Below are 26,227 nucleotides of genomic sequence, written 5' to 3' on the forward strand. Positions count from 1 at the left end.
TGGATTTTAAAACTTGTTACATGAAATTTCATGGGGAAAGCTTTTGCGGTCACAATCAGAAACACAGCCAAATTATGTGTGTGTAATAAAACATGAGATTAAAATGCAAGAAGAAGTCATGAGTTAGTCAAAATATGCCTGTGTGGGGTTTTGGTATGATGTTAGCGTGCTACGCCCAAAAAATGAAACACCAAATAAATTCACAGTCATTTTAAGACTATACTTTATTTGTATAGCACTTTTCTTCATACTGTTACAACAGCATGGCTCACATTCTCACCAGTCAGTGGTGCTCTTGATCCAAAACAATTGGGATAAAATAACAAGAGCTTGGAGCATTTTCATTTAGTTTATCCATTCGCTTTGAAATAATTTAAAGCAGTTTATACAAAGCCAAGCATGGAGGTGGATCCTTTTTCCCAAATATAAATAGTCCACGGAAAAAGCCCCGCTTACATGACCAAGGTGAAAAGGAAATTCAAAGTTAAAATATTTGTCACTCTTTCTGTTTGTAAGTGAATGTCTTTCTAAAATGTCTCAAGTCACATGCACACACACAGTGTGTTCTCGGTTCAAGAAAAAGGCACCACTGTGACAAAATGATCCCATTAAAAAAAATGTAAAAATTGAGAAATCCCTATAAAAAGCTAGAGAAGTGAAATCCCAAAGCTCCTTAAGCAAGTTTCTCCTTTCAGAGGTTTAAGGGTCCACAAAGGACACCATGATGTACCTGGTTCCGCTGGTTGTGGGCAGACCCTCATGGTAGTGAGTCAGGCGGCCTGGGTGCATGAAAGACCAGCCCTTCCTGGGTGATTCCACATTGCAGTCATAACGCAGGAACCGGCAACCTCCACCCTGACATCAGTAAACGCGTCAGTTTGTCAAGAGTTGAGTGGAGGGGTGGCTAAGCTAATGCTAATTAGGCCACCACAAGTACCTGATAGTCAACGTCTTTGCTGTTGAGGGCAATGTTGATGGTGAATGTGGACGAGTCGTGATGCGGTCGCAAAGACGGCTGCTCGTCGGGACGGTAGCGCACCACGAAATTCATGATGGCCTGTGCCTGCGTGTGGTACAAATAAAGAAAATCAAGCACATTTTTAACAAGTGTAATCATCTCACCCTGCAAATAGCAATGAAAAACCTAATAGTGTGGCCATCATCACCCCTGACCTCAACTCTGTTGAGAGCCCATGGAGCGCGTACCTTAGGCGAGTATCCGGGATAGAGTTTTTCCGTGATGGGCGCAATATACTCTTTAAGAAACTTGAGCCATTCCTTCTCAAATCCAATCTGATTCATGTGGATGTCCACTGTGGGAACGTTTTCGTAGCCACCGGCCAGACGCTCATCCTGAGAGAGAGGACAAAGAGAATTAATCAACTCCGACCATCTTGAGGGAGTCAGGCAAGCAGACTAGAGGAGACCGGGGGGTTAACCTTGTGCTTTCCGCCGGACCATTTGCCGTGGTTTTCCATGGTCTCCACCAGGTCGTCACACATCTTCTCTGAGAATGCCGGGAACCAGTATACATCCGGACACGGCTGTAACGGCACAAAAGTGGTCCACAAAATAATTTGCAGTATAGAGTAGATTTGAAAATTATGCTACTGGTGTTTAAATGTGAATAGTTTCGGTCCTGATGACATGAAAGACGAGACAGTGGATTACAAAATTTAGTCAGGCTCCGCGGTCTGCAGATTTGGGTCAGTTAGTGGCGCTCACAGTTCAAAGCAAACATGGTGAAGCGGCATTTAGCTGTTCGGCCGCACGCAAATGGAGTAATTCCCTAACAGAAGTGAAGTGAGTACAAATCATCACTTTGCTGCTGTGAAATGTAAATTTCTCCACTGTGAGACTAATAAAGGCATATCCAATCCAATCCAATCCAATCCAATCCAATGCCTTTGAATCAAGCTTTAAAAATAGGCTCTTTTTCTTTCCTTCTTTCCGTTTTCCACGATTAAGGTCTTTCAAAAAATTAATCAAACCTTTCTATTTCAGTCATTGGAATGGGCTGCTTCTATTTCTTTACCTTTTAATTTTGTTTGCTCTTCTGTTTGTAAATACTTCAAAACAAAAAAGAAACTTCAAAAGAACAAAAAAAAAACTCAATAACAAACCATAACCATATCTTCCGGTGTATAAGGCGCACCCCCAAAGAATTATGTACAGTAAAGTCTCGTTATATCGATATTCAAGGGACTCCGAAAAAATATCGATATAACCGGGACTATCGATATATCCGATATCGATATAACGAGACTTTACTGTATTTTCAAACATTTTCTATATATAAGGCGCACCTCCAATGAATGATTTTTTTTTCCAAATATAATATATAAATATCCAAAAGTTTTACAAATGTAAGGCACACCATATTCAGTGTCTGAAACTCATGACAAAAAGGTACCAGACACCCGGGCAGACAACTCTGAAAAGTTGCCCGCCCGGCCATAAAGTTGCCTGCCCCATTTTTCATAACTTGAAACACAATAAGATGACTAATCACATTTTTTATTAAGGGTGTACCTACCACAAATGCTCCCTTGCTTAATTTACCGTAAATATCTCTTGCTGATGATTTTGCTCTAGTTGTCGTTTGTCCATACACTGTTCGTCATGTTGCACAATGTAATATTTGCGTTGCGTCATCTGCTACAAGCCACATGAACTCCTCTTTCCACAATGCTTTTAATAATAATAATGATACATTAATTTCTAAGCGCCATTCAAAACTCTCGAGGTCAGTTTACAGTCACGGGATAATGTACATTTACGTTTTGTAGCGTCATAAATTTAGTTAGCTTCTTTTGAATCTTTCTTCTGGGGCTGAGGTTCTGTGCATCTAGTTTGGAAAATGATCTGCAAATGCACAAACTGATAACGCTCTGGAAAATCCGGCAGCACGAAGCAGGCTTCTGATTCGCTGCCGTGCCGAGTATGCAAATTGCCAAACGAACCGAAATTCCAAAATTTCCAAACTGAACGAAGATTTCAAAATCTGAATAAATTCTTCAGGTTTTGAAATCTTCGTTCAAACGTTTGCTTTATTCAATAAAGCAAACGTTTGATTTGAAAAAAAAAACATTTTTATTTTTTTTCTTGAAGAAGTTGTCGGCCACCAGGGTGCAGACGTTTTGTAAGTTGCAGGCCCTGGGTGTCCAGGCAGACGTTATTTCAGACACTGCCATATTATAAGGCGCTACAGTAGAGGTTGACGTTACGTACTACTTCTTCTACAGTGGGATATGAAGTCAGTGGCTGCTGACAGTCGTAGCGAGACCTGTTGTGGCTCAATATGACTTCACATATAAGGTGCACCTGCATATAAGGCGCAGGGTCATCTTTTGAAGAAAATCAAGGCTTTTAGGTGCGCCTTACACTGGAAAAGCAGTAGTATATAATCATAATGTATACTGTATATGTAAAAAAAATGTCTATGTCAATAATTTTGTGCAGTTGTACAGTTGATTCTTCTGACTTTTTTTGTACATATAATAATTTGTTTATCTTTTTGACCCCCAATTTTGCTGCTATAGATTGCAAATTTCCCCATTGTGGGACTATTAAAGGTAAATGTAATACAATTATAATTACAAACATAACTAACCTGCTCAACAAAACTCTTAGGGTCCTCAAAGATCTTGGAGTAGTTTTCATGGACGTACTTGGCCCTCCAGTCCTGCCCCCAAAAACATTGCGATGATTATGCAACAAATGAATGTGGAGGTGTACATTGAAGTGTTTGTGTGTATTGAGGGGGATACCAGAGGGTTATCAAAAATCTGCCACATGTCCGGGTGCAGCCTGGACGTGTTGAAGTTGTTGGAAGACACCAGACGGCCAAAGTCATCGCGGTTGGACACGAACATGAACACTCCCTATGGGGAGTTGAGAGGGAGGCATTTGAATGTGTTGTTCTCTGTGCGATATGACCGTGGCTATGGTGGTCACCTGTTCTCGAACCCGCCGACAGAACGCCATGTCTGGATCTAAATTGGGGTCCTCGTACAGGTTGACCTTGTACAGTTTGGAGCGCAGCACGCTGCCTTTGATCAAGTAGGCCTGGGACATGTATGGAACGTTCCACAAGCCGCTGCAGTAAACACACACACACACACACACACAAGTGAGGTCAGTCAAGCGAGGGGGACGATAACGCAACAACGGCCTTTTGAGACTCACATCCTTTTCCCTTGAACAATCTCAATGTAGTCTTCCGATCTGGAGTAGTAGCCTTCTGCGCTCAAGGCGCCCCAGAAATTGCTCCAGAGCTTCCCGGGTTTGGACAGTATGGGCGCAATGACGGACCTGTAAAACAATCCGACATTCGTTTGGGAATGGGAATAATCAAACAGCAAAAAACATTTCAAACATACTTGTTCTCCTCAATGAGAATCCTCAGGGTGTCAGGGTTGGTCAAGACAACATCCGAGTCGATGCTGAAGTAGTAATCGCAATTGGAATCCTTCCGACACGCCTCCCTAAACCCACACGCATAATGCCAAGCTGAATTCGGGAAGCATCCAAGCTCACCGTGATTGGTCCAGTACTCACACGGCCATCTTGCGAGCTTGGTCCTCCTGCAGATTCTCCTCGGGTCCGACCAGCACGGCGTCAGGAAAAAATGAACGGTGGCGTTGCCAGAACTGGTGAATGTGACGCTCGTGGTACACCACCTGTCAAGGGGACCCAACGTGAAGACAAGAACATGCTTTCCGGGAATAAATTCTTTTATTTTTGATGATTATTGATCCTGACAGAACCGTCCAGAGGCTACTCTGCAGACTCACGTTGTTGTGGATGAAGAGACGGATGCGCCCTAATGGGTAGTTGAGTGTGGTCAGCCGCTCCAGGAAGTCCTCCATGAAGGGTGTAGCATGGTGGATGAACACAGCCACGTGCACCAGCGGCATATCCTCGTCCTAAAGTCAAACACACAAACAAAAATAAAGAAATAGAACATTGAAATCTTCCTCTTTTGATAAAGCAGCAGCAGCATCTTACGCACATCAACTTCATCGAAGAAAATTAAATCATCATCACAGTTGCCACAACCCTCCTCGTATGTCCATGCCGTCGGGACGTAGTTGGCCAAATAATTGAGTTGCAGCTGTGGAAGACAAGTGGCATCATGGTAAATATACTACAAATAAGAAATATTAACTCATTCCCTGCCGGACGATGTGCAAAAATGTGCAGTGCCAGGGTTTTTGTCATTTTCACTTAAATTGCAGGACCCACAGAATATTGAGTTTTAGGACTATAGAAACATTAAATTCAGCGAAGAAACCTAAGACTCTCTTCTTTCATCAGAAAAAAAAGTTAATTCTGAAGTTATATGGGTCTGGAGTTATCTGAGCTTGAAATGGGGGCAGCTGTACAAAATACAATACCATACAATACATATTGATTTATAAAGCGCTTTCACAAGCGCTTTATTGGCGCCCCACTGAAGAAAGTCATGCTTTTCAATTCCCGAATAAATTTGAGAATGGCAGTGAATGAGTTAATATGACAAAATAATAGTTGGTGACATTTTTGTGATCCACAAAGTGTTGAGCAGGCTACCTTCGTAGGTCCGTTGCCGTGAATAACAACAGGAAGTGTGTCATAGGCGACGTTCCTCACGCGCACCTTGGCCTTCTCGAACTTAAGGACAACTTCATCTAACAAATACCACATTGAAAACGCAGCGAATGCATTGAGTAACAGCTCGCTTGCAAAATCTGTCATAAGGAGCGGGATCTCACCAACGGCACCGTTGAGGTTCTGGAAGATTCTAGAACGGTGGTCCAGAGTCATGTTGAATTTGGTCTGATGGTGGGAGGGAGTGACAATGACGACTAGAACATGTTTATAGCATCGCTATGTCAGAGCGGACATCCTTTTACCCGTTGTGCCCGGTCCAAGTAAATTTTGGTGTAGAAAAGCTGGTCATCGTCGTCATCTTTCAACTTCCACTGCTGGACCAGAGTGTTGATATCTGGTGCGAAGCCAATGAACCCTGATGGGGACACAAGAAATTTTATTTGTAGTTACAGACGCTCCCCAACTTACGAACATTTGAATTACGAATAACGGTTCATACAAACATTTTTGCGGGTACAGTATGTCGAAAAATGTTCGGACAGAGATGCCATAAGTTAGATTTTGCATTGCGCGCCTTTTTCCGGTTGAGCTCGCTTGTGATTGGCTGTGTATAGTATAAGGGCGGAGAGGAAATCCATCTTTCCAGTTGACGCTCCAGGAGGACGCGATGAATCACAAAAACTAATGGTTTCTGCCACGTAATTCAGTAATTACATGCCAACAGCTTCAGTAATGGCTTACTTAAGACCTAATGATATATGTCGTCGTACTACAGTAGGTGTGAATTTATTTTACAACTTTTACAGCGTCAGTGTTTTATACTTCCCCATTCAGTGTTTGACTTAAACATACATTCCATACAAGATATAGCACTGAAGCAACTTGCGAACAAATTCATCTTACGAATGACCGCTCTGAACGTATCTCGTTCGTAAGGTAGGGGGCATCTGTACTGCTCGCGGAGAGAAGTTACAGAGTGGCTTCGGAAATCAAAATAAAAAGCAGAATTCATGTTGTCATGAGTCCAATGAGCAAAATAGAGCCAGGAAAATATCCTGAAATGACTCAGATGTCTCAACAACACCCATACACACGGTGTGTTCACTTACCTCCCGAGTTGAGGTAGCGTTTCCCCGAATGCACGGGAGGGTACTTGGGAGCCAGCCTCTGGTCAGGCCAGCAGAAGCCCTCGGCAGAAAACACCACACGGTGGCCCAGTCGTGAGAATTTGTACAGGAGTTCCTCGGGACCCGAAGCAAATACTACATCGTAGCTGGAGGAAGAAACACCAGGTATCACCTAAAATCCAGGCCAGCGCTTCAAAACAGGAATGTGCGTGTTACCTGTCTACAAATAAGATCACCATCTCCTCGTGCTCTGAGTGTTTGAGCAGCTCCTTCTTCAGCCAGCGCACTTTTTGCCCGCCGCCTACCGTGCGAGCAACGTCGCCACCTTTCCATTCCTCTCCCAGTCCCAGAACCTGAACACCAGCATCACCATCACTCAACATAAAATAATAATAATCATCATCATCATCATCCCGAATTACCTTCACTGTGTAGTTGAACTCTCTGGCTGTCCTCATGAAGCGCACAAAGCCATCTGTCTCTTCCGTGGCAGCCGTGATAACCAGAAGATTCTCTGCAAGCACAAACAAATATTGGAATTTTCCAAGAGAAGGAATTCCACACTGAAGTGTGAAAAAATGTGAGGAAGGTCAACTGCTGAGGTTGAAACGATGTAAAAGTAGCATTTGTTTCTGTGATTACAGGTTTTTTTGCTAGGCTACCTTAGTTCCTTCCCTCAAGACACATTAGGAGGGGAAATGAGATTCTGACTTTGTGTGATTTTCGCATGAGTAAACAAAACAATGTTTGGATGTTTGCAGCGTTACAGAGCCAAGATTGTATTATAAATTGTTACGTTGAATTAGATATTCAACATACGTAGTTTGCTCAGCACCAAGACACCAACAGGTGGTACCAAAACAATATCCTGAAATTAAACATTGAGCACAAAATATGAAATTAGTGTTAGCATGTACAATCTCGAAATTGACGACTGCCCAAGGGCAAATATGTAAGGGGTTCCATAACTATACCGTACATGTTTTGCGTCTTTTGGGGGACACACAACCAACGGGTTGGCGCCACGTAGTGGAAAATTAAGACTGATTTGACAAGAGTCACTGTAATTTAAAAGTTACAGTGAGTTATGATGAGCCGAGAGCGTGTTAGTGGGAGAAGCAATAAGCAGGAAAGGCGTGGAGAGCCATCTGCGTAATACGGTGGTCCGCCTGGCCCGCCTGGAGACCCTCCAGAGCGGCCTTACCTGGTGCGATACTGCGCAGTTGAGCCCCGGAGGAAGCGTGGAGCAAGACAGCGAGCGTTAGCAAGCCGAGGAGCCAAAAAGACATGACAGCGGACACTTGTCGATGTAAACGCTTCCGTTCCATCGCAAACCGATCAACTACGCTCCGCTCCTTTTCGCAGCTCGGACGGAAGCCTGGCGAAATCTCGCGAGGACAAGAATCCCAGTTGGCACGTTAACGTTAACAGGAAGTGATTGGCGCTCATCCCGCGACACGGTAGCCAATGGGAAGTGCGATGTTTTTGATCGATGAGGATTTTTGCCAATCACAAGAAAGCAGGTGTGATTTTTTTTCTGTGTCCTCGGGCTACAGAAAGTAGGAAAGTGTACCTCAGCTTTGTCACGCCGATCGGGATTACGATATACGTTCTCTTTGTACACTTAAGGGCTGTTAGAATAACTAAGAACACATTATAACGTCATTAAAATGCATATTTGCTGGTCGGACACCAAACACATCAGTACAGTTCACAGCAATGGGAAGTGAATGCCCTCCCATCATTGCCACAGCGACCAATAAGAAGGTCGACTACTTTGGCCGATAGGCCTCATAGCCAATTGGACGCGTCGACAAACGAGCCAATCACAGGAAGGCATTTTTTTGTAGGCGTGGGTGTGTGTCCTGGGGCTACTGAAAGTTCTCGTTTGCCACGTCACACACGTTCACTCTTGACGTTTTAATTATCAATTTATAGGTTGCTGTGATATTTTAAGGCTCATAGATGTCAGAAAAACACAGGTACTTTTTATTATTTATGGGATTGGCTTCTTAAGTCTTTTTTGCCACTATATTAAAACAATACGCCGTAAACCCTGCCCCTTGTTGTCATAGTTACCAAACAACATAATGGCAACATAAAAGCGGACTCATTTTAATTCTTGATTTTTTTTGGGGGGGGTGCAGTAAAATGCCTAAAAGGCCACGTTTCTTCACACCTGCTCAGGTGGCGGCTCACAACACAGCGGCTGACCTTTGGGTGTCCTTCCTGGGAAAAGTGTGTGACCTGACTCCCCTAGTAAAGCAGCACGAGGGTGAGCAGCATGGTCATCTTGAGTATTATAACCGGAATTGCAACTATAAAATATTTTATGCATTGTTGGTATATTTGGTATATTGTGAAAAAAATACTTCCATTGTTGTCCTGAATAAGCTGAACCTTATGAAGTTGGTCGCGAAATAAGGGACACTGGAACTATAAAGTCCCTCTAATCATTTGAGAATGTTGTCATACAAAATATAAAATACGGGAAAATGCTCTTCTGTATTCACACAATATTCTTGATCATAATTTCTCGCAGGTGATGTTTTGCTGCTGCCCATCATGGAATTTGCAGGCAAGGACATCACCAGCTGGTTCGATCCTGAGACCGAAGACGTGAGTAAGCGCGTCCATCAATCGCATCGTGTCTTTTAGCGCTCACCTACGTCTCCGTGCAGGTGTTGACGTTTGTCCACCCGCTGACAGACTGCGTAAGCTACTACACGCCGCGGGGTCGCTTCGTGCATATTCCGCCGGCTGGGCCGCGGTCCGACTGGAACACTGATATCGAACCGGCCTGGTGGAAGGACCGTCGCTACGAAGTGGGACGACTGTCCGCCAAGACCAGATGGATACGTGTCATCAACACGCTAACTTCGCAAGAGCAACGGCTAGAGGTGGACCACGTGCCTTAGCGTCCCGCCATCTCTCTTAAGCCAAGCTAATACCTCCTTCCTTCTTTTGCTTCAGGTGTGTTCTGAGGAGACACTAGCGGAGATCCTGGAGCGCTACCTGCCATACAACTCGCATGCATGCAGCTATACGTGGAAACACAACGGTGCCAGCCTGGATATGAGCAAGACCCTAAGTCAGAACAACGTCCCGGATGATGACTTCAAGCTCCAAAAACTACGTCTTGACTGTGATCTTTTCACACCAGCCATTCTTCTTCACTTCAACGATGACCTCACCGAAGGGTGAATACTTACTTTCCTTTTGTCTTGCACCTTGTTGTAAATCTCAGTTTGTGTTAATGTTTGTACAATCGCTTGTTATATTATCAAGCGGTGTGTTTTTGTCAAGTAAAGTACCTCCACGTTTTATGGTAAAACGCCATTGTCATTGTCATTGCCGCTGCATAGGTGTTGGTCACGACCATTCAGTGTCGGGTCATTGTTTGTTTCACCCTGTCAGGTTTGTTTCGTCTTGTCATGTTTTACTCATGGTTTTGTTTGCTACTTTGGACCTTACTGTTGTGATGACTTTGTTGTGAGCTTTAGTGCCTGCTGACTTTAGTTAATAAAATTTGTCAAATAAACCCTGCTCCTCCCTCCTGCCTGCTTTTTTGGGGTCCACTACCACCGCCACCTTGCAAAGCGGGACAGCCATGCCGTGTTGAGAGGTATTACCTCCCGTATTTATGTTAATAAAGTACGTATGTGTATATTCAAAGTGTGCGATATGTTTTTGAAAACCTGCCACACAACACAAACACACACGTCAAAGGGCCCAGTTCAAAGATCGCTCGGCGGTCAGTCACCTTGAGCTGACGTCGATTTTTTTACTCTTGTTGCCGTGCTCCTCTACATCACGAAGACGACGCAAAGGAGCTTATTACCATGACGACAGAATACCATGATGATGCCGACGAGGAGAGCAGCTCCTTTTGGAACAAAAGTATTCAACTTGTGTCATATTTCAGTCCTTGTTGTGTTTTATGGAGTATGTATATGGGGAGTGTATTGTGTGTTTGTTGCTGGTGTGTGATGTGTTCACATTTTGCGTCTACCATGTCTGTTGTGTATGTGTGTGCTATATGGCAGCTATTTCGTATGCGGTTGAGCATGTATAGTATTTTCGCATGTTGTGTCCGTTCCTATTACAAGCTAGTAAGATAGCTAGGAAGCTAGCAGCTATTCGAGCGGTGAAACTCAGTGTGGAGTTTCTAGTTGGAACTGTATCTCTCAGCTGAATACAATACAATACAGTACAATACATATTGATTTATATAGCGCTTTGACAACAGCTGAAGCCGTAACAAACCTGAAGCACATTTTGCTGCCTGTGAAGGCTGAAATTGTCTCCCACTTTCGAACGGGAGTCCCCCAAATGAAGAACAGCTGAGAATTTGTAATTGACATGTTTATACTGCATTATATGTTCATTATAAATGTTCCTACCGTATCATACATGGTACAACAAACTACCGTTACAACATACAGGTTATGTTCGTTGAGGTCCTTTGTGTGTGTATGTGAGAGTTTGTGTATAGTTGTACTATTGTTTCAAAAAGAAAAAATGCTTCAAGTCCCTTAAAGGACAACCGACACCATTTTTTGTTTCCTAACTGACATCAGAAAAACGTTTTATAGCATCTAAAATACCCAAAACACACAGGCTGATATTTTTAGTCAAATGCAAAACACCAAGAAAAATGACTTAAAGTCTCCCAAAACTACTTCAAAATGATCTGAGAAAGTTTTAGTCTAAGAAGTCCCGCCCCCTTGTTCGTGACGTCACGCCAATACGTCTTGTCTTGCTCGAGAATCAAAACAATGGCTTCAGATTCGGAGAAGATGCTTTCTCTTTACTCATCCAGTTATGAATATGATTCAAATAGTTCTGAAGAAGAAAGCATAAATGCTTGCAATCGATTAAATGAGTCCTCCCATATCAATTCGAGCCGTCAATGACAGCAATGTAGCGCCCAGAAAATGCAGAAGATGGCGCTCAAGCTCCATTGGAAATGGGCTGATTTGTCTGCTGGGAATTTGTGTCAGAGAATATCAAATAGTAGTCTTGGTGCAACACACAATGATTCACCATGACGTTATTATGTGTTTTCCTTTTTTTTTTTTTTGCCATCAACATGGATCAGTTTTCAGACCGAACAAAGTACCGCAAAATACATTGTGTGTCGCTTTCTCGGTCAGGGGCGTTCCAAACGTGACGTCACGTTGGGATCGTCATCTACTCGAAAACAAGATTTCCTGAATATTCAATGCGAGTCTTAAAACGTAAAATATAGCTATATGCGGTGGAATCTTTGTAAAATACACTCAGTAGAAGTCATTCGAAGTGATTTTACAAATTATGGACATGTCCAGACGCTTCGGTTATCCTTTAAATTATCCATCCATCCAATTTCCGTACCGCTTATTCAAAAAAAGTCAAAAGTCAAAGTCAAAAGTCAGCGTTATTGTCAAATATGCTAATATGCATGACATACGGCACAGATGAAATTACTGTCCTCTCGGACCCATCGTGCAAGGCACTTGTAATGACTTAACAAACATAATAAACACAAAAATGCCAATTTGCCGGGAGAGAGAGGGGAGCCACTGCGTGTTCACGCGCCGCCATCCTCTTTGTGATGACATAAAGCAGTTCTAGATGAAGGAGGGAGGTCACGGGGGGGGGGGGTGCTGGAGCCTATCCCAGCTGTCTTCGGGACACCCCGAATTGGTTGCCAGCCAATCACAGGGCACACAAAGACAAACAACAGTCACTCTCACCTAGGGACAATTTGGAGTGTTCAATCTGCCTGCCATGCATGTTTTTGGAATGTGGGAGGAAACCGGAGGACCCGGAGAAAACCCACGCGGGCCCGGATAGAACATGCAAACTCCAAACATGCAGGGAGGCCAGAGCGGGACGCAAACCAGCAACCTCTGCACTGTGAAGCCGGCGTGCTAACCACTCGACTACCGAGCCGCTCCCTTAAATTAACATGCCAAAAAGTTACTTCTCAAAATTAGAAAATTGATCCTTCAAGTAAGGAATTTGCAAAACTCCACCACAAAGAAAAACAATTATTCCCAGCCTTGCACTGTGTGTTTTGTGTTGTTGTGTGGGTGCCTGTTGCATGTGTGTGTGATTTGCTCAAGTCTGGTTTGTGTTGAATGCATTAGCTCACATTTTTTCCATCCACCAGCTCCGCCTCTCAGCCCTCGTTCAGGCGCATCCAGGGTCACCCGCCGCTTGTTTCCCATTCTCACCATCGCAGCCATCTTGATTGTGACAATTGCGCTGGGAGCCAGCTGTGAGCATTAATAAAACACATACACACTGAATAGAAACGTTGACATTTCCGTGACACGCACAGCAAAGGAACGTGTGTGCGTGCGCGTGTGTGTGGTGACAGACTCACAGATGACAAGTCGATTATGGTCGGCAGAGCAAAGTGTGTCCAACATCAGCCAATCATTGAGCGCTGTACAACAGCTCGCTGCAGGTAACTGTTCCCTTTGGAGTCATAGTGCACAATGTGTGACTAACTGGGCAATGCAAAATTAGCAGTTACTGAAAAGTAACAAGATTAAATAAACAAATGAATAAATTTGTTAATGAATGAATGGATGAATGAATGAATGAATGAATGAATGAATGAATGAATGAATGAATGAATGAATAAGGCAAATAACACATTTGAATGACAAAACATTTAAACTCAATATTTTGTTTATAAAATTAGCCATAACTGGCAAAAATGACCTTCAATTTTTTCCCCGTTATCAATTAAGCATATGGATGTGCTTTCAAGGTTCATTTTAATTTCCTGAAGGTCAAAGAGTCATTTGCAATTGTAGTTTAATTTATCACACGATATTTATAATATATTTAAACTTGTACTTGACAAATACTCCTTGTACGAGAAAACCTAAAGATAACAAGAAATAAGCTCAAACGTAGCATCCATCCACTGGGATGGATAACAGAAGTGTAAAAAACATCTGACACAAATCAACAAAAATAAAAAAAAATGAATCAAACAAATAAATAAAAACAAATAAACAATGAATCAACAAATACATAAATAAATAAACAAATCCAAAAAACAATTAAACAAACGAACACATGAACAAATAAATAACTAAATAAGGCAAATGAAAAATTTAAATGACAAAAAATTGAAAGTCAATATTTTGTTTATTAATTAGCTGCAACTAGCATCCATTCACTGGGATGGATAACAAACATGTAAAAAACATCTGAAACTAATCAACAAAAATAATAAATACAAAATGAAACAAACAAACAAAAGAATAATAAATAAATAAATAAACGAATAAATAAATAAACCAACATATGAACGAATAAATAAATACATAACTTTTTAAAAAATAAATAGTGAGATAGCAAGATACCTAGATAAATAAATAAAGAGAGGGAAAACGAAAAATAATACTTTAACGATCAAAGGTTACATCATACCGTGACATCTTTTTTTCATCTAAATGTCACAGATGCCGCCAAAGACATGGAGCGACTAAAGTTTGCCGTGGCGAGCAACAAAGAGGAACTGCGCTCAAGTGAGACTTGACAAAAGCTGCGTTATGACATAATGTACACCATCTCATGAGACACCGCGGAATCTTCTTTCACGCTGCGCCATATTACGTTGTAAAATGCAACTTCTCTTAGTCTGCCGTGTTCTGTCACACCATCCCATTGTGTGATCATCTCACCATCACGCGACAACCATTTTCTATTTCAGCTTCTGAGGCGTTGAAGCAACTCGCTACAATAGAAACCATCAGCAGGACGGTGGCCTCTCTCCAATGCTCCCTCCAACGCATCATCAACAACGGTACACCACACACGCACCGAAACACACGCCGAGCAGCCATTTGAGGGCTTGTGGTTTGAAGGTTCGACGTCGGAAGGCAGCGGCTGCTGTCCCCTGGGTTGGGAAAAGTTGAACTCCAACTGTTACCTGTTCAGTCGGTCTCTGTTGTCCTGGCACGATGCCCGTGACTGGTGCAATGGTCACGAATCGCATTTGGCCATCGTCCTGTCAGACGAGGAGTGGGACTTGGTACGCCGCCATTCGATGGGTCATTTCTTTTGGATTGGCTTGAGCGACGAGAGAACGGGGTCGTGGGAATGGGTCAACCAGACGCCATACGTCATGAATCGCAGGTGGGCCGCACCCGTTCATGACGTGAGCTAATTTTCTGACTTAAGTACTCATCAATAACGGAATGGTGGGGCGTGGGGGTGTTTGGCTTAGGCATTGGCGGCCTGGGCAGCCCGACAGCTGGACCCACCACGGCCTGGGACATGGAGACGAGGACTGCGCTCACGTGCACACGGATGGCCGCCTCAATGACCTCCATTGCTCCACCAGGCTCCAGTTCCTCTGCCAGCAGCATGCCTGAACATGCCAGGAATAGTTAAAAAAAACACACCTGTGCTGACTTATGAATGAAAACACACGAAATATGCAATAAATGCTTTCACACAATAAACGGTGTGTCTTAGTTTTTTTCTGAAATATAATCAAAGATGTAAATGTGCTGACCACAACATAAAAGCGCTATGCAGTATTCCCTCACTGATCGCGGTTAACGATGAAGGACCCTGCGTGATAAGTAAAAACCGCGATGGTGCATTGGCAACACATGATGTAATGAAGCTGCGATAAACGAAGACTGATATCGCGAGGGATCACTAATGTAAAAAAAAAACAAGAAAAAAAACATGGTTGTCCTCAGGTCATCGGAAAGGCCCGGGTGATGACCACCTCGTCTAGGTCTCCGCCCAGATTACACACATCCAGCAGGCACAACAGCCTTTGATTTGCAAGCAGTGTTGCCGTGGCGATGAGATCCCCTGATGGAGCGAAACAGGAATTGTTATCACCCTGAAATTCCGTTTGTGTGACGCGTACTTGTGAGCGTACGCACCTGGCGAAGGAGGGGCCGTGTTGGATGAAAAGGCTCCGTGGGACAAGATGGAGGCCCAGGTGTTGATGTGGGAGTGGGAGGGCGGCGAAAGGGAGGAGGAAGACGTCTGAGGGAGGAAGATGGCGCCGATGCACACGCCATCCGATAAAGCTGGCGGGGATTGAAGTCACATGTTACGAGTCGGCGGGCGTTTGTGAGAAAAGATAGTGGGGAAAGGAATAAAAGTAAGGAGGGAGACAGAAACAAAGTCAAGATGGAAATGAGGAGGAGAGGGAAAGGATTAAAAGGCGAAGTCATGTCAAATATTTTCTACGGACCCCCGCTAGTAAAAAGAAGGGATTCATATATTGAATTTGTGGAACATGAATTAACTCATTCGCTGCCATTCTCAAATTTATTCACACTTTCTATTTTAAAACTGTACATTTATTCACATATTTGTTCGGGTTTGTTTTGTTTTTTTGTGTTGGGGAACCGATGAAGTGCTGGTCAGACCTCTGGCAATGTTTTTCCCTCCCACAAAGGGGCAGCAATTGCCTTTTGTACAGCCACCCCCATTTCAAGCTCAGATCACTCCAGACCCATATAATTTAAGAATTAACTATTTTTTTCGGATGAAAGAAGAAAGTCTAAGTTTTCTTACGCTGCATTGAATGTTTATGTCGTCCTAAAACTCAATATTCTGTGGGTCCTGGAATTTGAGTGAAAATGACAAAAACTCTGACACTAGTGTGGACAAATTTTTGCACGTCTGGCGATGAATGAGTTAATCGATGCAAAAAACATTTATTTATTTGTTTATTTATTTACCCATTCATTCATTCATTCAGCAATTCATTTATTTATGTTTTTTTCTGCATTCATTCATTCATTTATGTAGGAAAGAAAGAGAAAGCAATCAAAGGAAGAAATAAGGAAGGCAGAAAGGAATGGCCGATGAAAGTAAAGTGGTTTACTCTCACACACCTTTCAGCGTCAGCGTGTAGTAGTGCTCGCTGGCAAAGCGGGCAGCACAGGTCAGGGTCCCTCCCATTGCCACGGCAACCGCCTGTTTCTTCTCATGGGCAAGATTGTAACGCATGGCGAGCGTCTCCACGGCGACATGAGGGAAATCGGGCGGCGAGGGGCAGATGGGATATGACAAGGTGTCCTCGTCCTCCTCCGTCTCATCTTCGCCGTCCTCATCTTGGAGGAACTCCATGGAAGCCTCAAAAAGGATGGCTGCCATAAAATGACACTTTTGAACATGGATGGACACTAACAACGTCATGTTGTGTTCCATCCACACAGACACACCTGTCGTGTTGCTAGCTTCGGGCTGGACGGTCGCACGGGGACGTCTGTAGAGACACAAGAACAACATCACCGGTCCGACGAATCGTTATGCTTCCTGTTTAGTGTGAGAGGCGTGGATCAGTCTCACCCCTTTTGCGGCGTCTCTGAGTGCGGCAGCAGCTTCCTCTTGCACGGCCTGCCGTGCCCAAACACCAATGTGAGAGTTTTAACACAAAAAAATGAGGCTGGAATTGCTTGTTACCTGACACCGGTTGGCGAGGGCAGCCGGCGGGGGGTCGACTGACTGACAGGTGTCGAGAGCAAAAGCTTGGAGAAAGACGCAGGCGCGGTGGGTGAGGTGGAGGACTGAGAAGAAGATGCATCTCTCCAAAAGATGCAATGATCCTCCTAGTACATGAATCAAAATGACACCTGGTTAGGTCAATCAAAAAAAAGACTTTTTTTTCAGAAATGCATGTCAAATAAATTTTTTTGTGCCAAATCAAAAATCATCCCTAATTTTTCCTCCTTGCAGTGTTATTATGAGACAAACAATCAACCGTGAGCATACCTCTCCTCTGCGACAATACGTAACCATGGTCACGGTGGCCTGAATACAGAAGGTGCGTCGCTCCCTGTAACAAAGTTTCTTGATCTCCCGAAGAAGCTCCCTCCCCTGGAGGAAACCGGGCTCCCCTGGGGGAAAAAACATAAACAAAGTGGCGGGAAGGAAGCAAGGAAAGACGTTATGATGAAATATGTGAGAAGAGAGGAATGAAAAGGAAGAAGTAGAAGAAGAAAAGGTGCAAAGAAGGCAAGAGAAGTAAAAAGAAGGAAGGAAAGAAAGAAGCAAGGAAGCAGGGAAGGAAATAAGGCAGCAAGGAAGCAAGGACAGGAGAGGGGAGGGAGGGGGGAAGTAAGTAAGGAAGGAAAGAAGGAAGAACGTAAAGAAGGAAATAAGGAAGTAAGGAAAGAAGGGAAGGAATTATGGAAGAAAGGTAATAAGGAATTAAGGAAGTAAGGAAAGAAGGGAAATAAGGAAAGAAAGGGAAAGAAGGGAAGAAGGAAGGAAGGATGGAAGGAAGGAAGTAAGGAAGTAAGGAAGTAAGGAAGTATGACAGAGTAAACTGCTCAAATGTCTCATCAAGGACGGAGACGTCAAGTCAGCGGACCTTGCCTGTGTCTCATGTACGCTTCCAAGGAGACGGGAGGGGGCGGGTACACGAAGAATCCCCCAATCAAAGCCGATCGCAACAGGCGCCTCTCGTCCTGCTGCCGGAACCACTCAAAGAACCGCTGGACCGCCGGCAGTTGGCTGTTGCCTGCGAATCAAGGCCGCCGTTGACGCAACGTCACACGGTGACAAGATGACAAAAAGTGTCGCTCACCTGAGCGGTGCAACTGCGTGTAGGCCGTGTTGGTCAGGTACGAGGGTCCCTCTGACGTCTGGACCACCTTCAGACGAGAACACATCAACACTAACACTGTGGGGGCACACACACGCGCTGAATGTTAGCACAGTTTTTCTTTCATTCCTTCCTTGCCTATATGTTTCATTTCTCGTCATCTCACATGGGTGGAGTCCGCGGTGGATCTGTGGCTCGGAGGTGGTGAAAAGCTGGATCCAGATTGGCCGAGAGCTATGTCCGTCCTGCAACCGCAGCCATCGATACTCCGTCAACTCCGGCCCTCCGCGCACGCAATCGTTTTTTTTCAACCGCTCGGTGCGCCCCATGAAAGTCAGCAAGCCGATGACGTCGCACACGGCGCCGTGAGGGCGAGAAGTCAGCTCCTCGCTGGGACAGGAAAAGGGGGAAGGAAATCATCAAGCTTATCACGCTCAATAAAGTCAAAAACGGGTTAAGGGGATGGGGGGGCGTGGCCGTACCTGTCACAAAAGTTGTATGGAAGTGTTGGCGGCGGCAGGCAATCGGACGCCACGGACGACTCCGGGAGTAGAAGGATGCGACAGGCAGGATTCCGGCTGTTCAGGCTGATCTCTACGGGCACATGGCGAAAGTTGTCAGTTTCATGGAGGGACGCAGTGGCGGTAAGGAGAAAATGTCATCAGTGTGGGAGAGAAGGAAGACAGAAAGTCAGAAAAAGGAAGTGATGACACGGAATGGGGGAGGAAAGAAAAAAAAATGAACATAAAATACAACCAAGGAAAGGAATTTAGATGGAAAAGAGCCAAAAAAAAGAAAGAGGAAACAAAGTGAAGAAAGCAAGAAATCAAGAAAGAAAGAAACAACAACAAATCGAGGAGAAAGATGGAGGGATGAATACCAATGTTTTGCCCTTCCGACTGGTACCGCTCCTTGATGCGGAAGTTACTCAGGCTGATGACGTGGCCGGGCTTGAGCACACGGTACCAGCTGACACACATGCTGTTCCACAACACCAGTGACACGGTTCCCGAGGAGTCATGCGCCTCCAACAGCGCCTGCGCACACAAATGTCACTAATGCCATCTCCGCTGTTTTCACTTCCCGCAACGGTGACACCCCTCCCCACCAACACACACACACACACACACACACACACACACACACACACACATACACACACCTGATAGGGGCATGAGCAGTTTGCGTCCGCTCTCCCGTAATACGTCAGGTGTGACTTGGCCGTCAGGCGCACAATCAGCTGGCGGTGGATGGTTCGAAGGGCCCAAGCCTCGCGGGCCAAGAAGCCCTGGCGGAGGTCTTGGACTGTCACGGTGGGACGGAGATCTGTGAGATATAAATGGAAGGGGGGGTTAGAGGGGGGTGGTGAGAGAGAGAGAGAGAGAGAGAGAGAGAGAGAGAGAGAGAGAGAGAGAGAGAGAGAGAGAGAGAGAGAGAGCGAGAGAGAGAGAGAGAGAGAGAGAGAGGAAGAGAGAGAGAGAGAGCGAGAGAGAGAGAGAGTGAAAGAGGGAAGAGAGCGAGAGAGAGAGAGAGAGAGAGAGAGTGAGAGAGAGTGAGAATGAGAGAGACAGTGAGAAAATGAGAGGGGGCAAAGAGAGAGTATGAGAAAGAGAGAGAAAAGGAGATTTTGAAAGAGAGAGAGAGATACAGAGAGAGAGAGAGACGGGGCGGGAGAGAGAGAGAGATACAGAGAGAGAGAGAGAGAGAGAGAGAGAGAGAGAGAGAGAGAGAGAGAGAGAGAGAGAGAGAGAGAGAGAGAGAGAGAGAGAGAGAGAGAGAGAGAGAGAGAGAGAGAGAGAGAGAGAGAGAGAGAGAGAGAGGGGGCAAAGAGAGAGTATGAGAAAGAGAGAGAAAAGGAGATTCAGAAAAGAGAGAGAGAGAGAGAGAGAGAGAGAGAGAGAGAGAGAGAGTGAGAAAAAAGAGAAAGAGAGAGAGAAAACAGAGAGGCAGCAAAAACAGAGACAGAGAGAGAAAGAGAGAATAATTGAGAAAGGGAGAAAATAGAGAGAACGAAAAATAGTGAGAGAGACAGAGAGCGAGAGAGAGAGAGAGAGAGAGAGAGAGAGAGAGAGAGAGAATGATAGGGGGCAAAGAGAGAGAGTGTGAGAAAAAGAGATAGAGAGAGAGAGAGAGAGAGAGAGAGAGAGAGAGAGAGAGAGAGAGAGAGAGAGAGAGAGAGAGAGAGAGAGAGAGAGAGAGAAAATGAGAGGGGGCAAAGAGAGAGTATGAGAAAGAGAGAGAAAAGGAGATTCAGAAAGAGAGAGAGAGAGAGAGAGAGAGAGAGAGAGAGAGAGAGAGAGAGAGAGAGAGAGAGAGAGAGAGTGAGAAAAAAGAGAAAGAGAGAGAGAAAACAGAGAGGCAGCAAAAACAGAGACAGAGAGAGAAAGAGAGAATAATTGAGAAAGGGAGAAAATAGAGAGAACGAAAAATAGTGAGAGAGACAGAGAGCGAGAGAGAGAGAGAGAGAGAGAGAGAGAGAGAGAGAGAGAGAGAGAGAGAGAGAGAATGATAGGGGGCAAAGAGAGAGAGTGTGAGAAAAAGAGATAGAGAGAGAGAGAGAGGGGGGGGGAGAAAGAGAAAGAGAAAAAAGAGAGAAAGAGAGAGAGAGAAAATAGAGAGACACCAAAAAAATAGAAAGAGAGAGAAAGAAGGAGAAAGAGAGATTGAGAAAGAGAGAAAATAGAGAGAATGAAAAATAGTGAGAGAGAGAAAGAGAGAGAGAGAGAGAGAGAGAGACAGGGGGAGAGAGATAGGGAGGGGAGGGGGGAGGGGGGGGAGAGACGGAGGAAAGAGAGAGGGAGAAGAGAGATAGGAGAGAGATTGAAGTAGAGAGATGGTGGAAGAGGGGAGACAGTGAGAAAGAGGGAGATATGTATCAAGTATGTATTTGACAGTGATGGATGGTGTGGATGTTGCACTCACCCGTCAATTCCTCCTCCTCTTCCTCCAACGGAGGAGGCGCCGTCTTCTTCCAGGCATCCCCGTAGAAGTCTACGTTGTTCCACAGTGGCAGAAATACCTTCCGATTGGCCAGCAGGGGACCTGAAGCATTCATATGTTAACCAATGGCATGCCGGGATAGGGGTGGGGTGGGGCATTTAGCTCAAGTCACCTGACACGTCGGACGAGCCGCTCCAGGGCAATGAGTCCTGATGTGTATCCTCCATACTCTCAAACGCGCTCACCTCCATGGTGACCATGATGAAACTGCATAAAGGAAGGTTGAGTGGTAACTATTCGGTCTATTTTATTGCCTCTTGTCCACCCCCCACCCTGTCCCCGCTGTCTATAAAAACAATTACAATTGACAGGAACTACCTTTCGTCCTCTGTGCGATCAGCCAAGCCCGTCATGGCAGGCGCCAGGGTGGCGTTCCGCACGGCAGTCCCCTGCCGCAACACGTTCTTCTCCACCAGCCCGTTGAGTCTGGGATCCAGAGTCACGCGCAGGCGGCAATCGCCATCACTCAGCGTCACGTCGTAAAGGTTTTCGCCTGAAGCATTTCGGGGTAAGAGGTCAACGAGAGCCCCGGAGAGGGTAAGGGCCCCGTACTCACCAGTGAAGATGGTGTGTGGAAAGTAGACAGATGAACCTTTGTCTCTGGTGTAGCGCAGCACGTCCAATAGGTAGAGTGTCTCTCGACAGACCACTTGAGAGCGCTAAAGACACAATTTTATGATACAGTGAAACCTTAACTTATGCTTGCTTGATTTTTTTTCTTCTTTTTCAATACTCATGCTATTTTAAGCACTCCAGTCTACACCATACCCCAAAAAGTCTGTCAAGTTAAAGAAATGCCTCACCTCAAAAAGAGGCCCTCTTCCTCTGAGGGAATACCTTCTTAAGATAAAGTTCTTATGTTAAACACTTTGATTTAGTCACGAAACGATACATGTCAACCTGCGAGACACTGTGACCTTACGGCTCGATTTTTCCTTACTGACAAAAAAAATGTGTGTGTAATTTTTCATTGCGCAATTTCATTCACAAAATTTCACATGCAAACATTAATACTTTTAACAACTTACAACATATTTTCTAGCAATAATCAAATATGTTCTTTGTTGTAGAGCATTGTGGCTTTTTTTTACTGTGGTCAAATATAATTTGTCCACAGCAAAAAAATGAATTTTAATTTGTGTTCTTACGATATATAATGTTTATAAAAATATGAATGATATTACAGCGAAAAAAACACGGTAACATGTTTAATTTAACTTTTTCAATTTCAAAATAAAATTCCCCTTGGCCAGAACTTGGCTTCTCGGAACTTTTGCTTCTTCTCGAGACTTTTCGCACGGACCTGTTTTCTCGGTGGTCGACCCGGGTTTTTATTTAAAGACGAAAACGGAATCGAAAATATCTCAAAATAATGTTGAACATTTTTTTTGCGTTTCCCGTACAAACTTTCTTGTATGCCGTACACGTCTAAAAATGTGCAAAAATCGTGTTGACAGGTATTCGAAACTAAACAGGGTAACTGACAACATGCATCGGGACTACTTTTTACAGTAGTTGCTTAAAACAAATGAAACTCTTTGAGTATTTTTCCCCAAAAATCAATTTATTTGTTTCGAAATAAACGTTAAGTGTCACCATCCATTCCACATACTCATTTTCTGTGTATTCATTTTACAAACGAGATAAGAAGGTACCTGATTTTTAGCGGTTCTGGATCGCGCCAGAGTTCGGCGTAAAATACAGTCAGGTGTCGCCATGCTGCAAATGCCACCGGGTTGCCCCAATCCCAACGCCAACACAACACTCTACAGTCCTCATTGAAGTCTACACGTAATTTAAGCGCATGTAAATGTTCGAAAGCGCAGTTTACAAACGTGTGAAATTTGCTAAATCAGGTCAAGTGGTGCTCCGTTATGGATTTGCGCGAGTATGTTGGAATGCATCATCAAACAAAGCCGCACCAGGTAATTGAATTAGAGTACACTAGTAGTACAGTTGAAAAATCAAATTCTGGCTGTCAGTAGATGGGAGCAATGGCGGCACTATTTACAATCTACTGCACATGCGCAGAAGTTCGCAATGTACGGCTACTAAACTTGGACAAAATAAATTAATGACGTCCTCACATTACTTTTTACATTAAGACATGCGTGACGTTTTCAGCATGAGAAATACGTATTTAGTGTACCTGTATATCATAAACAAATAAATTATATTTAGTTGAATTAGCTGTATCAAATGGCGAGTATAGTTTTGTTTTTTTGATTGTTGCTGTGCTGATGACCATTTTGTGTTTGGGAGCCTTTTACTGAGCGAGTTGCTTGTTCTGTAGCCACAAAGGGACATAAGTCTTCTTGTGCCGGTCCCAAGCCCGGATAAATACAGAGGGTTGTGTCAGGAAGGGCATCCGACGTAAAAGCTTGGCCAAAACAACCATGCGTATCATACTTCTGAAGATGGAGGTTACTGATTCGCTGTGGCGACCCCTTGAAGGAAAAGCCGAAAGGAAAAGAAGAAGCTGTATTAGGCACATAAATATTTATTACACATTTTAATTTATCATTTGTTGTGTTGTAATCAAAGATTACTTACGTTGTTTTACTGTAAATACTTAAAAAATGGGAATGTACAGACTGGAAGTTTTTGTTGGCCTTGTTTTAAGATGGGTCATCTGTACTTTATTACTTTATTTTTTGTTGAACTCCATGTGTTATGTTCAGAAGAATATACTGTAAATAAAGGCATATACATTTTAAATATGATGTGTTTTTTACATTAGTAATTCGTTTTACATATAATTTTGCACTGTTTTTTGAAGAAAATTAATTTAAGCAACAAAAAAAAAACAACTGAGAATGCATTTGGGAGCCAAAAGCACATGTTTTTGGTGAGGCGATCCTAAAGAACCGACTCTCTAAAATGAGTTGGAATTCCCATCACTAACTGGAAGTGTCAATCAACATTGCAAGCAGTCATGCGTCAATTGTGTTTCGAAAGTGCAGGATGAGTAAATCAGACATTTAAGTATTGTAAACCAAATAATCAACAACAATCCAAATATTTTAAATCATCAAATAATTTATTTGTCCTTCTGAAAAATACAAATTAATAAACTCCAAAGTCTGTAACAGAGAACAAAGGCAATGACACACCATCTTAATTTTGTCACAAGATGCTGCCAAAGTGATAAAAAAGGGAAGGTGATAATATTTAATGATAGCATCAATATGAAGATCAATATGAAGTCAAAATAACTATTGTCAATGACTTAACAAGGAAGTGAACATAAAAATAAAAATGTCACATTTAATAAATATTTGCACTTGTTTTTATTTTCAACAGTCACATCCACAGCATTCCTTGGAAATCATTGTGTTCCATCATGGTGAATTATTTTATATAGTATATATAGTATAGACCTGCAGGCTACTCGTGTGATCCTGATTGGTTACCTGGTGCCTGGTGTGTCCATTGTGGCGAGCATTGAACGCGATCTTGATTGAGAAACTCATTGCATGTTGGGGGGGGGGGGGGGGGGGGGGGGGCGCTAAGTTCAGCCTGAGTTGGGATTGGATGTGACTGGTCCAGGCACAGTTGAATGTGGTTTTCCAAACGGATATGAAAAATATCATTATGCTTGTGGCATGGCGAACGCAGTCAAGTTCGCGCAAAGTGCTGCGAATCTCTGAACTCAAGAAAGAGGCTGAAGAGCAGGTGGAGCGCTTGGATGCGGCTGCAGTATACGGGAACGTCCAGCAGGGCGCACACGATGTCGCAGTACTGTGGCAGGCTGCAGGAGAGGCGAGCAGGGGGCAGACGTACACGCCCTAAGGTCTCTTCAACCTCCGGTGGCCACTCCTGCATGAGGGCGTCGATGTCGGGCATGGCGCGGGCGTATTGCACGCTGGCCGCCGCCTTGGAGCGATGTAGGGCGCCGATGCTCTCTACCCAGCTGTCCACGGCGCGAGGGTTGGATTGAGGACTGGACACACTGGTCACTTTCAGCTGGGAGACACGTGACTAATCAATATTATTTGATAACATAACTTTTTTTTTTAAACATCATACTCGAGATGAGGACTATTCATGAATTAACTCATTCGCTGCCATTCCTGAATTAATTTGGGAATTGAGCGCCATTCCTGAATATGTTCGGGTTTTTGTTTTTCTTGCGGGGGTGCTGATAAAGCGCTGGTTAAACCTCTGGCAATGTTTTTCCCGTTCACGCCGGGGCAGGATTTGCCTTTTGTCCCAGTTAGCGCTTTGTATCAGCTTCAGCTGTTGTTAAAGCGCCATCTAAATTTATATATATTTATTGCATTTTGTACGGCCGCCCCCATTTCAAGCTCAGATAACCCCAGGCCCATATAATTTAGGAATGAACTCTTTTTTTCTGATGAACGAAGACAGTCTAAGGTTTCTTACGCTGTATTGAATGTTGATGTAATCCTAAAGCTCAATATTCTGTAAGCCCTGGCACTGGAGTGCACAGATTTTTGCACATCGTCTGGCAGTCAATGAGTTAATATGTTAACGTATTTAAAGTTACCGGTACATATTGTTATTTGAACTTGGTTTGCTTGGGTTTTTGTACCTCGCTTGTAGCATGTTGCTTGGTCTTCTCGGACAACCACAGTGACAAAACTGTGGGGTCAGACTGCTTGACGCTAGGCTCATCCAGAACCAGAAGCCCTAGCCCATCCTCTTTGCCGTCTGGCCTCGGCACCTGCACGCCGCAGGGGGAACAGTCTGTTGATTATTTGATTTGGGTTCAAGTGGAGCAGCAAGGAAGAACCTACCTACCTTAAGGAAGGGATCAATGTCACCCACAGCCGGGACGAAGTCTGGGATGAAGGGTCTTAGGCTGTGTTCCAGCACGATGGACTTGGGAGAGTACCTAGCAAAAACACCACATAGTTCTGTCACTCAGCCAGTACCAGTAAGTATTGAT

The 26,227-nt window shown here is 44.1% G+C and overlaps 5 protein-coding genes across 7 annotated transcripts in view; 2 read left to right on the plus strand and 3 right to left on the minus strand.

Annotated features, from left to right (window-relative positions):
* Positions 1–206: 206 nt before the first annotated feature.
* plod3 (procollagen-lysine, 2-oxoglutarate 5-dioxygenase 3) lies at positions 207–8,091 on the minus strand. Its single transcript, XM_088990177.1, has 19 exons — positions 7,927–8,091; positions 7,145–7,236; positions 6,939–7,075; positions 6,705–6,868; positions 5,898–6,010; positions 5,757–5,820; positions 5,575–5,672; positions 5,015–5,116; positions 4,797–4,928; positions 4,561–4,682; positions 4,383–4,487; positions 4,189–4,314; positions 3,958–4,099; positions 3,771–3,884; positions 3,614–3,685; positions 1,440–1,544; positions 1,207–1,353; positions 938–1,063; positions 207–855 (listed from the first exon to the last, which is right to left on the minus strand). Exons 1-19 carry the CDS (start codon positions 8,048–8,050, stop codon positions 700–702), a joined length of 2,241 nt encoding a protein of 746 aa, XP_088846303.1. The 5' UTR covers positions 8,051–8,091; the 3' UTR covers positions 207–699.
* Positions 8,092–8,596: 505 nt separating this feature from the next.
* On the plus strand, positions 8,597–10,268 carry cyb5d1 (cytochrome b5 domain containing 1). The gene is made up of 5 exons (XM_089017841.1): positions 8,597–8,704; positions 8,870–8,997; positions 9,265–9,341; positions 9,404–9,622; positions 9,696–10,268. The coding sequence occupies exons 1-5, from the start codon at positions 8,688–8,690 to the stop codon at positions 9,924–9,926; spliced, it is 672 nt and encodes a 223-aa protein (XP_088873967.1). The 5' UTR covers positions 8,597–8,687; the 3' UTR covers positions 9,927–10,268.
* Positions 10,269–10,464: 196 nt separating this feature from the next.
* Positions 10,465–15,196, plus strand: asgr1a (asialoglycoprotein receptor 1a). Its single transcript, XM_088990179.1, has 7 exons — positions 10,465–10,622; positions 12,880–12,987; positions 13,090–13,179; positions 14,192–14,257; positions 14,443–14,535; positions 14,597–14,867; positions 14,959–15,196. The coding sequence occupies exons 1-7, from the start codon at positions 10,565–10,567 to the stop codon at positions 15,104–15,106; spliced, it is 834 nt and encodes a 277-aa protein (XP_088846305.1). The 5' UTR covers positions 10,465–10,564; the 3' UTR covers positions 15,107–15,196.
* Positions 15,197–15,346: 150 nt separating this feature from the next.
* Positions 15,347–23,334, minus strand: LOC148901999 (RPA-related protein RADX-like). The gene is made up of 16 exons (XM_088990178.1): positions 22,971–23,334; positions 21,634–21,974; positions 21,428–21,522; positions 21,238–21,357; positions 19,478–19,641; positions 19,196–19,352; positions 18,798–18,909; positions 18,482–18,705; positions 18,298–18,393; positions 18,082–18,231; positions 17,481–17,605; positions 17,172–17,317; positions 17,058–17,105; positions 16,601–16,974; positions 15,635–15,784; positions 15,347–15,560 (listed from the first exon to the last, which is right to left on the minus strand). Exons 1-16 carry the CDS (start codon positions 23,031–23,033, stop codon positions 15,439–15,441), a joined length of 2,487 nt encoding a protein of 828 aa, XP_088846304.1. The 5' UTR covers positions 23,034–23,334; the 3' UTR covers positions 15,347–15,438.
* A 1,480-nt stretch (positions 23,335–24,814) lies between these two features.
* ift46 (intraflagellar transport 46 homolog (Chlamydomonas)) overlaps positions 24,815–26,227 on the minus strand; it is a 3,369-nt gene continuing 1,956 nt past the window's right edge. For all 3 annotated transcript variants that reach the window (XM_088990183.1, XM_088990184.1, XM_088990182.1), the window contains exons 4-6: positions 26,080–26,173; positions 25,871–26,002; positions 24,815–25,281 (exon numbers count right to left, since the gene is read on the minus strand). In XM_088990183.1, the coding sequence (XP_088846309.1) occupies positions 24,934–25,281; positions 25,871–26,002; positions 26,080–26,173 (574 nt within the window). In that variant the 3' untranslated portion in view covers positions 24,815–24,933. The remainder of the gene's footprint in view (positions 25,282–25,870; positions 26,003–26,079; positions 26,174–26,227) is intronic.

Source organism: Hippocampus bargibanti, linkage group LG02 (genome assembly GCF_051943395.1).
Source record: "Hippocampus bargibanti isolate YZ-2025 linkage group LG02, ASM5194339v1, whole genome shotgun sequence".
In the NCBI taxonomy this organism is placed as follows: Eukaryota; Metazoa; Chordata; class Actinopteri; order Syngnathiformes; family Syngnathidae; genus Hippocampus; species Hippocampus bargibanti.

Bases quoted from the DNA above. Each gene is read 5' to 3' on its own strand.
- cyb5d1 (XM_089017841.1), top strand. The intron at 8,998-9,264 runs GTGAGCAGCATG...AATTTCTCGCAG, and splicing joins CCTAGTAAAGCAGCACGAGG to GTGATGTTTTGCTGCTGCCC. The intron at 9,623-9,695 runs GTGGACCACGTG...CTTTTGCTTCAG, and splicing joins CGCAAGAGCAACGGCTAGAG to GTGTGTTCTGAGGAGACACT.
- plod3 (XM_088990177.1), bottom strand. From the start codon at position 8,050: ATGGAACGGAAGCGTTTACATCGACAAGTGTCCGCTGTCATGTCTTTT. The intron at 5,673-5,756 runs GTGAGATCCCGC...GGTATTTGTTAG, and splicing joins GAACCTCAACGGTGCCGTTG to ATGAAGTTGTCCTTAAGTTC. The intron at 5,117-5,574 runs GTAGCCTGCTCA...TGTCTTCCACAG, and splicing joins ACGGCAACGGACCTACGAAG to CTGCAACTCAATTATTTGGC.
- LOC148901999 (XM_088990178.1), bottom strand. From the start codon at position 23,033: ATGGCGACACCTGACTGTATTTTACGCCGAACTCTGGCGCGATCCAGA. The intron at 21,358-21,427 runs GTGACTTGAGCT...TGAATGCTTCAG, and splicing joins CGGCTCGTCCGACGTGTCAG to GTCCCCTGCTGGCCAATCGG. The intron at 17,606-18,081 runs GTCCGCTGACTT...TTTTTCCCCCAG, and splicing joins GTACATGAGACACAGGCAAG to GGGAGCCCGGTTTCCTCCAG.
- asgr1a (XM_088990179.1), top strand. From the start codon at position 10,565: ATGACGACAGAATACCATGATGATGCCGACGAGGAGAGCAGCTCCTTT. The intron at 10,623-12,879 runs GTATTCAACTTG...TCCATCCACCAG, and splicing joins CAGCTCCTTTTGGAACAAAA to CTCCGCCTCTCAGCCCTCGT. The intron at 14,258-14,442 runs GTGAGACTTGAC...TTTCTATTTCAG, and splicing joins CAAAGAGGAACTGCGCTCAA to CTTCTGAGGCGTTGAAGCAA.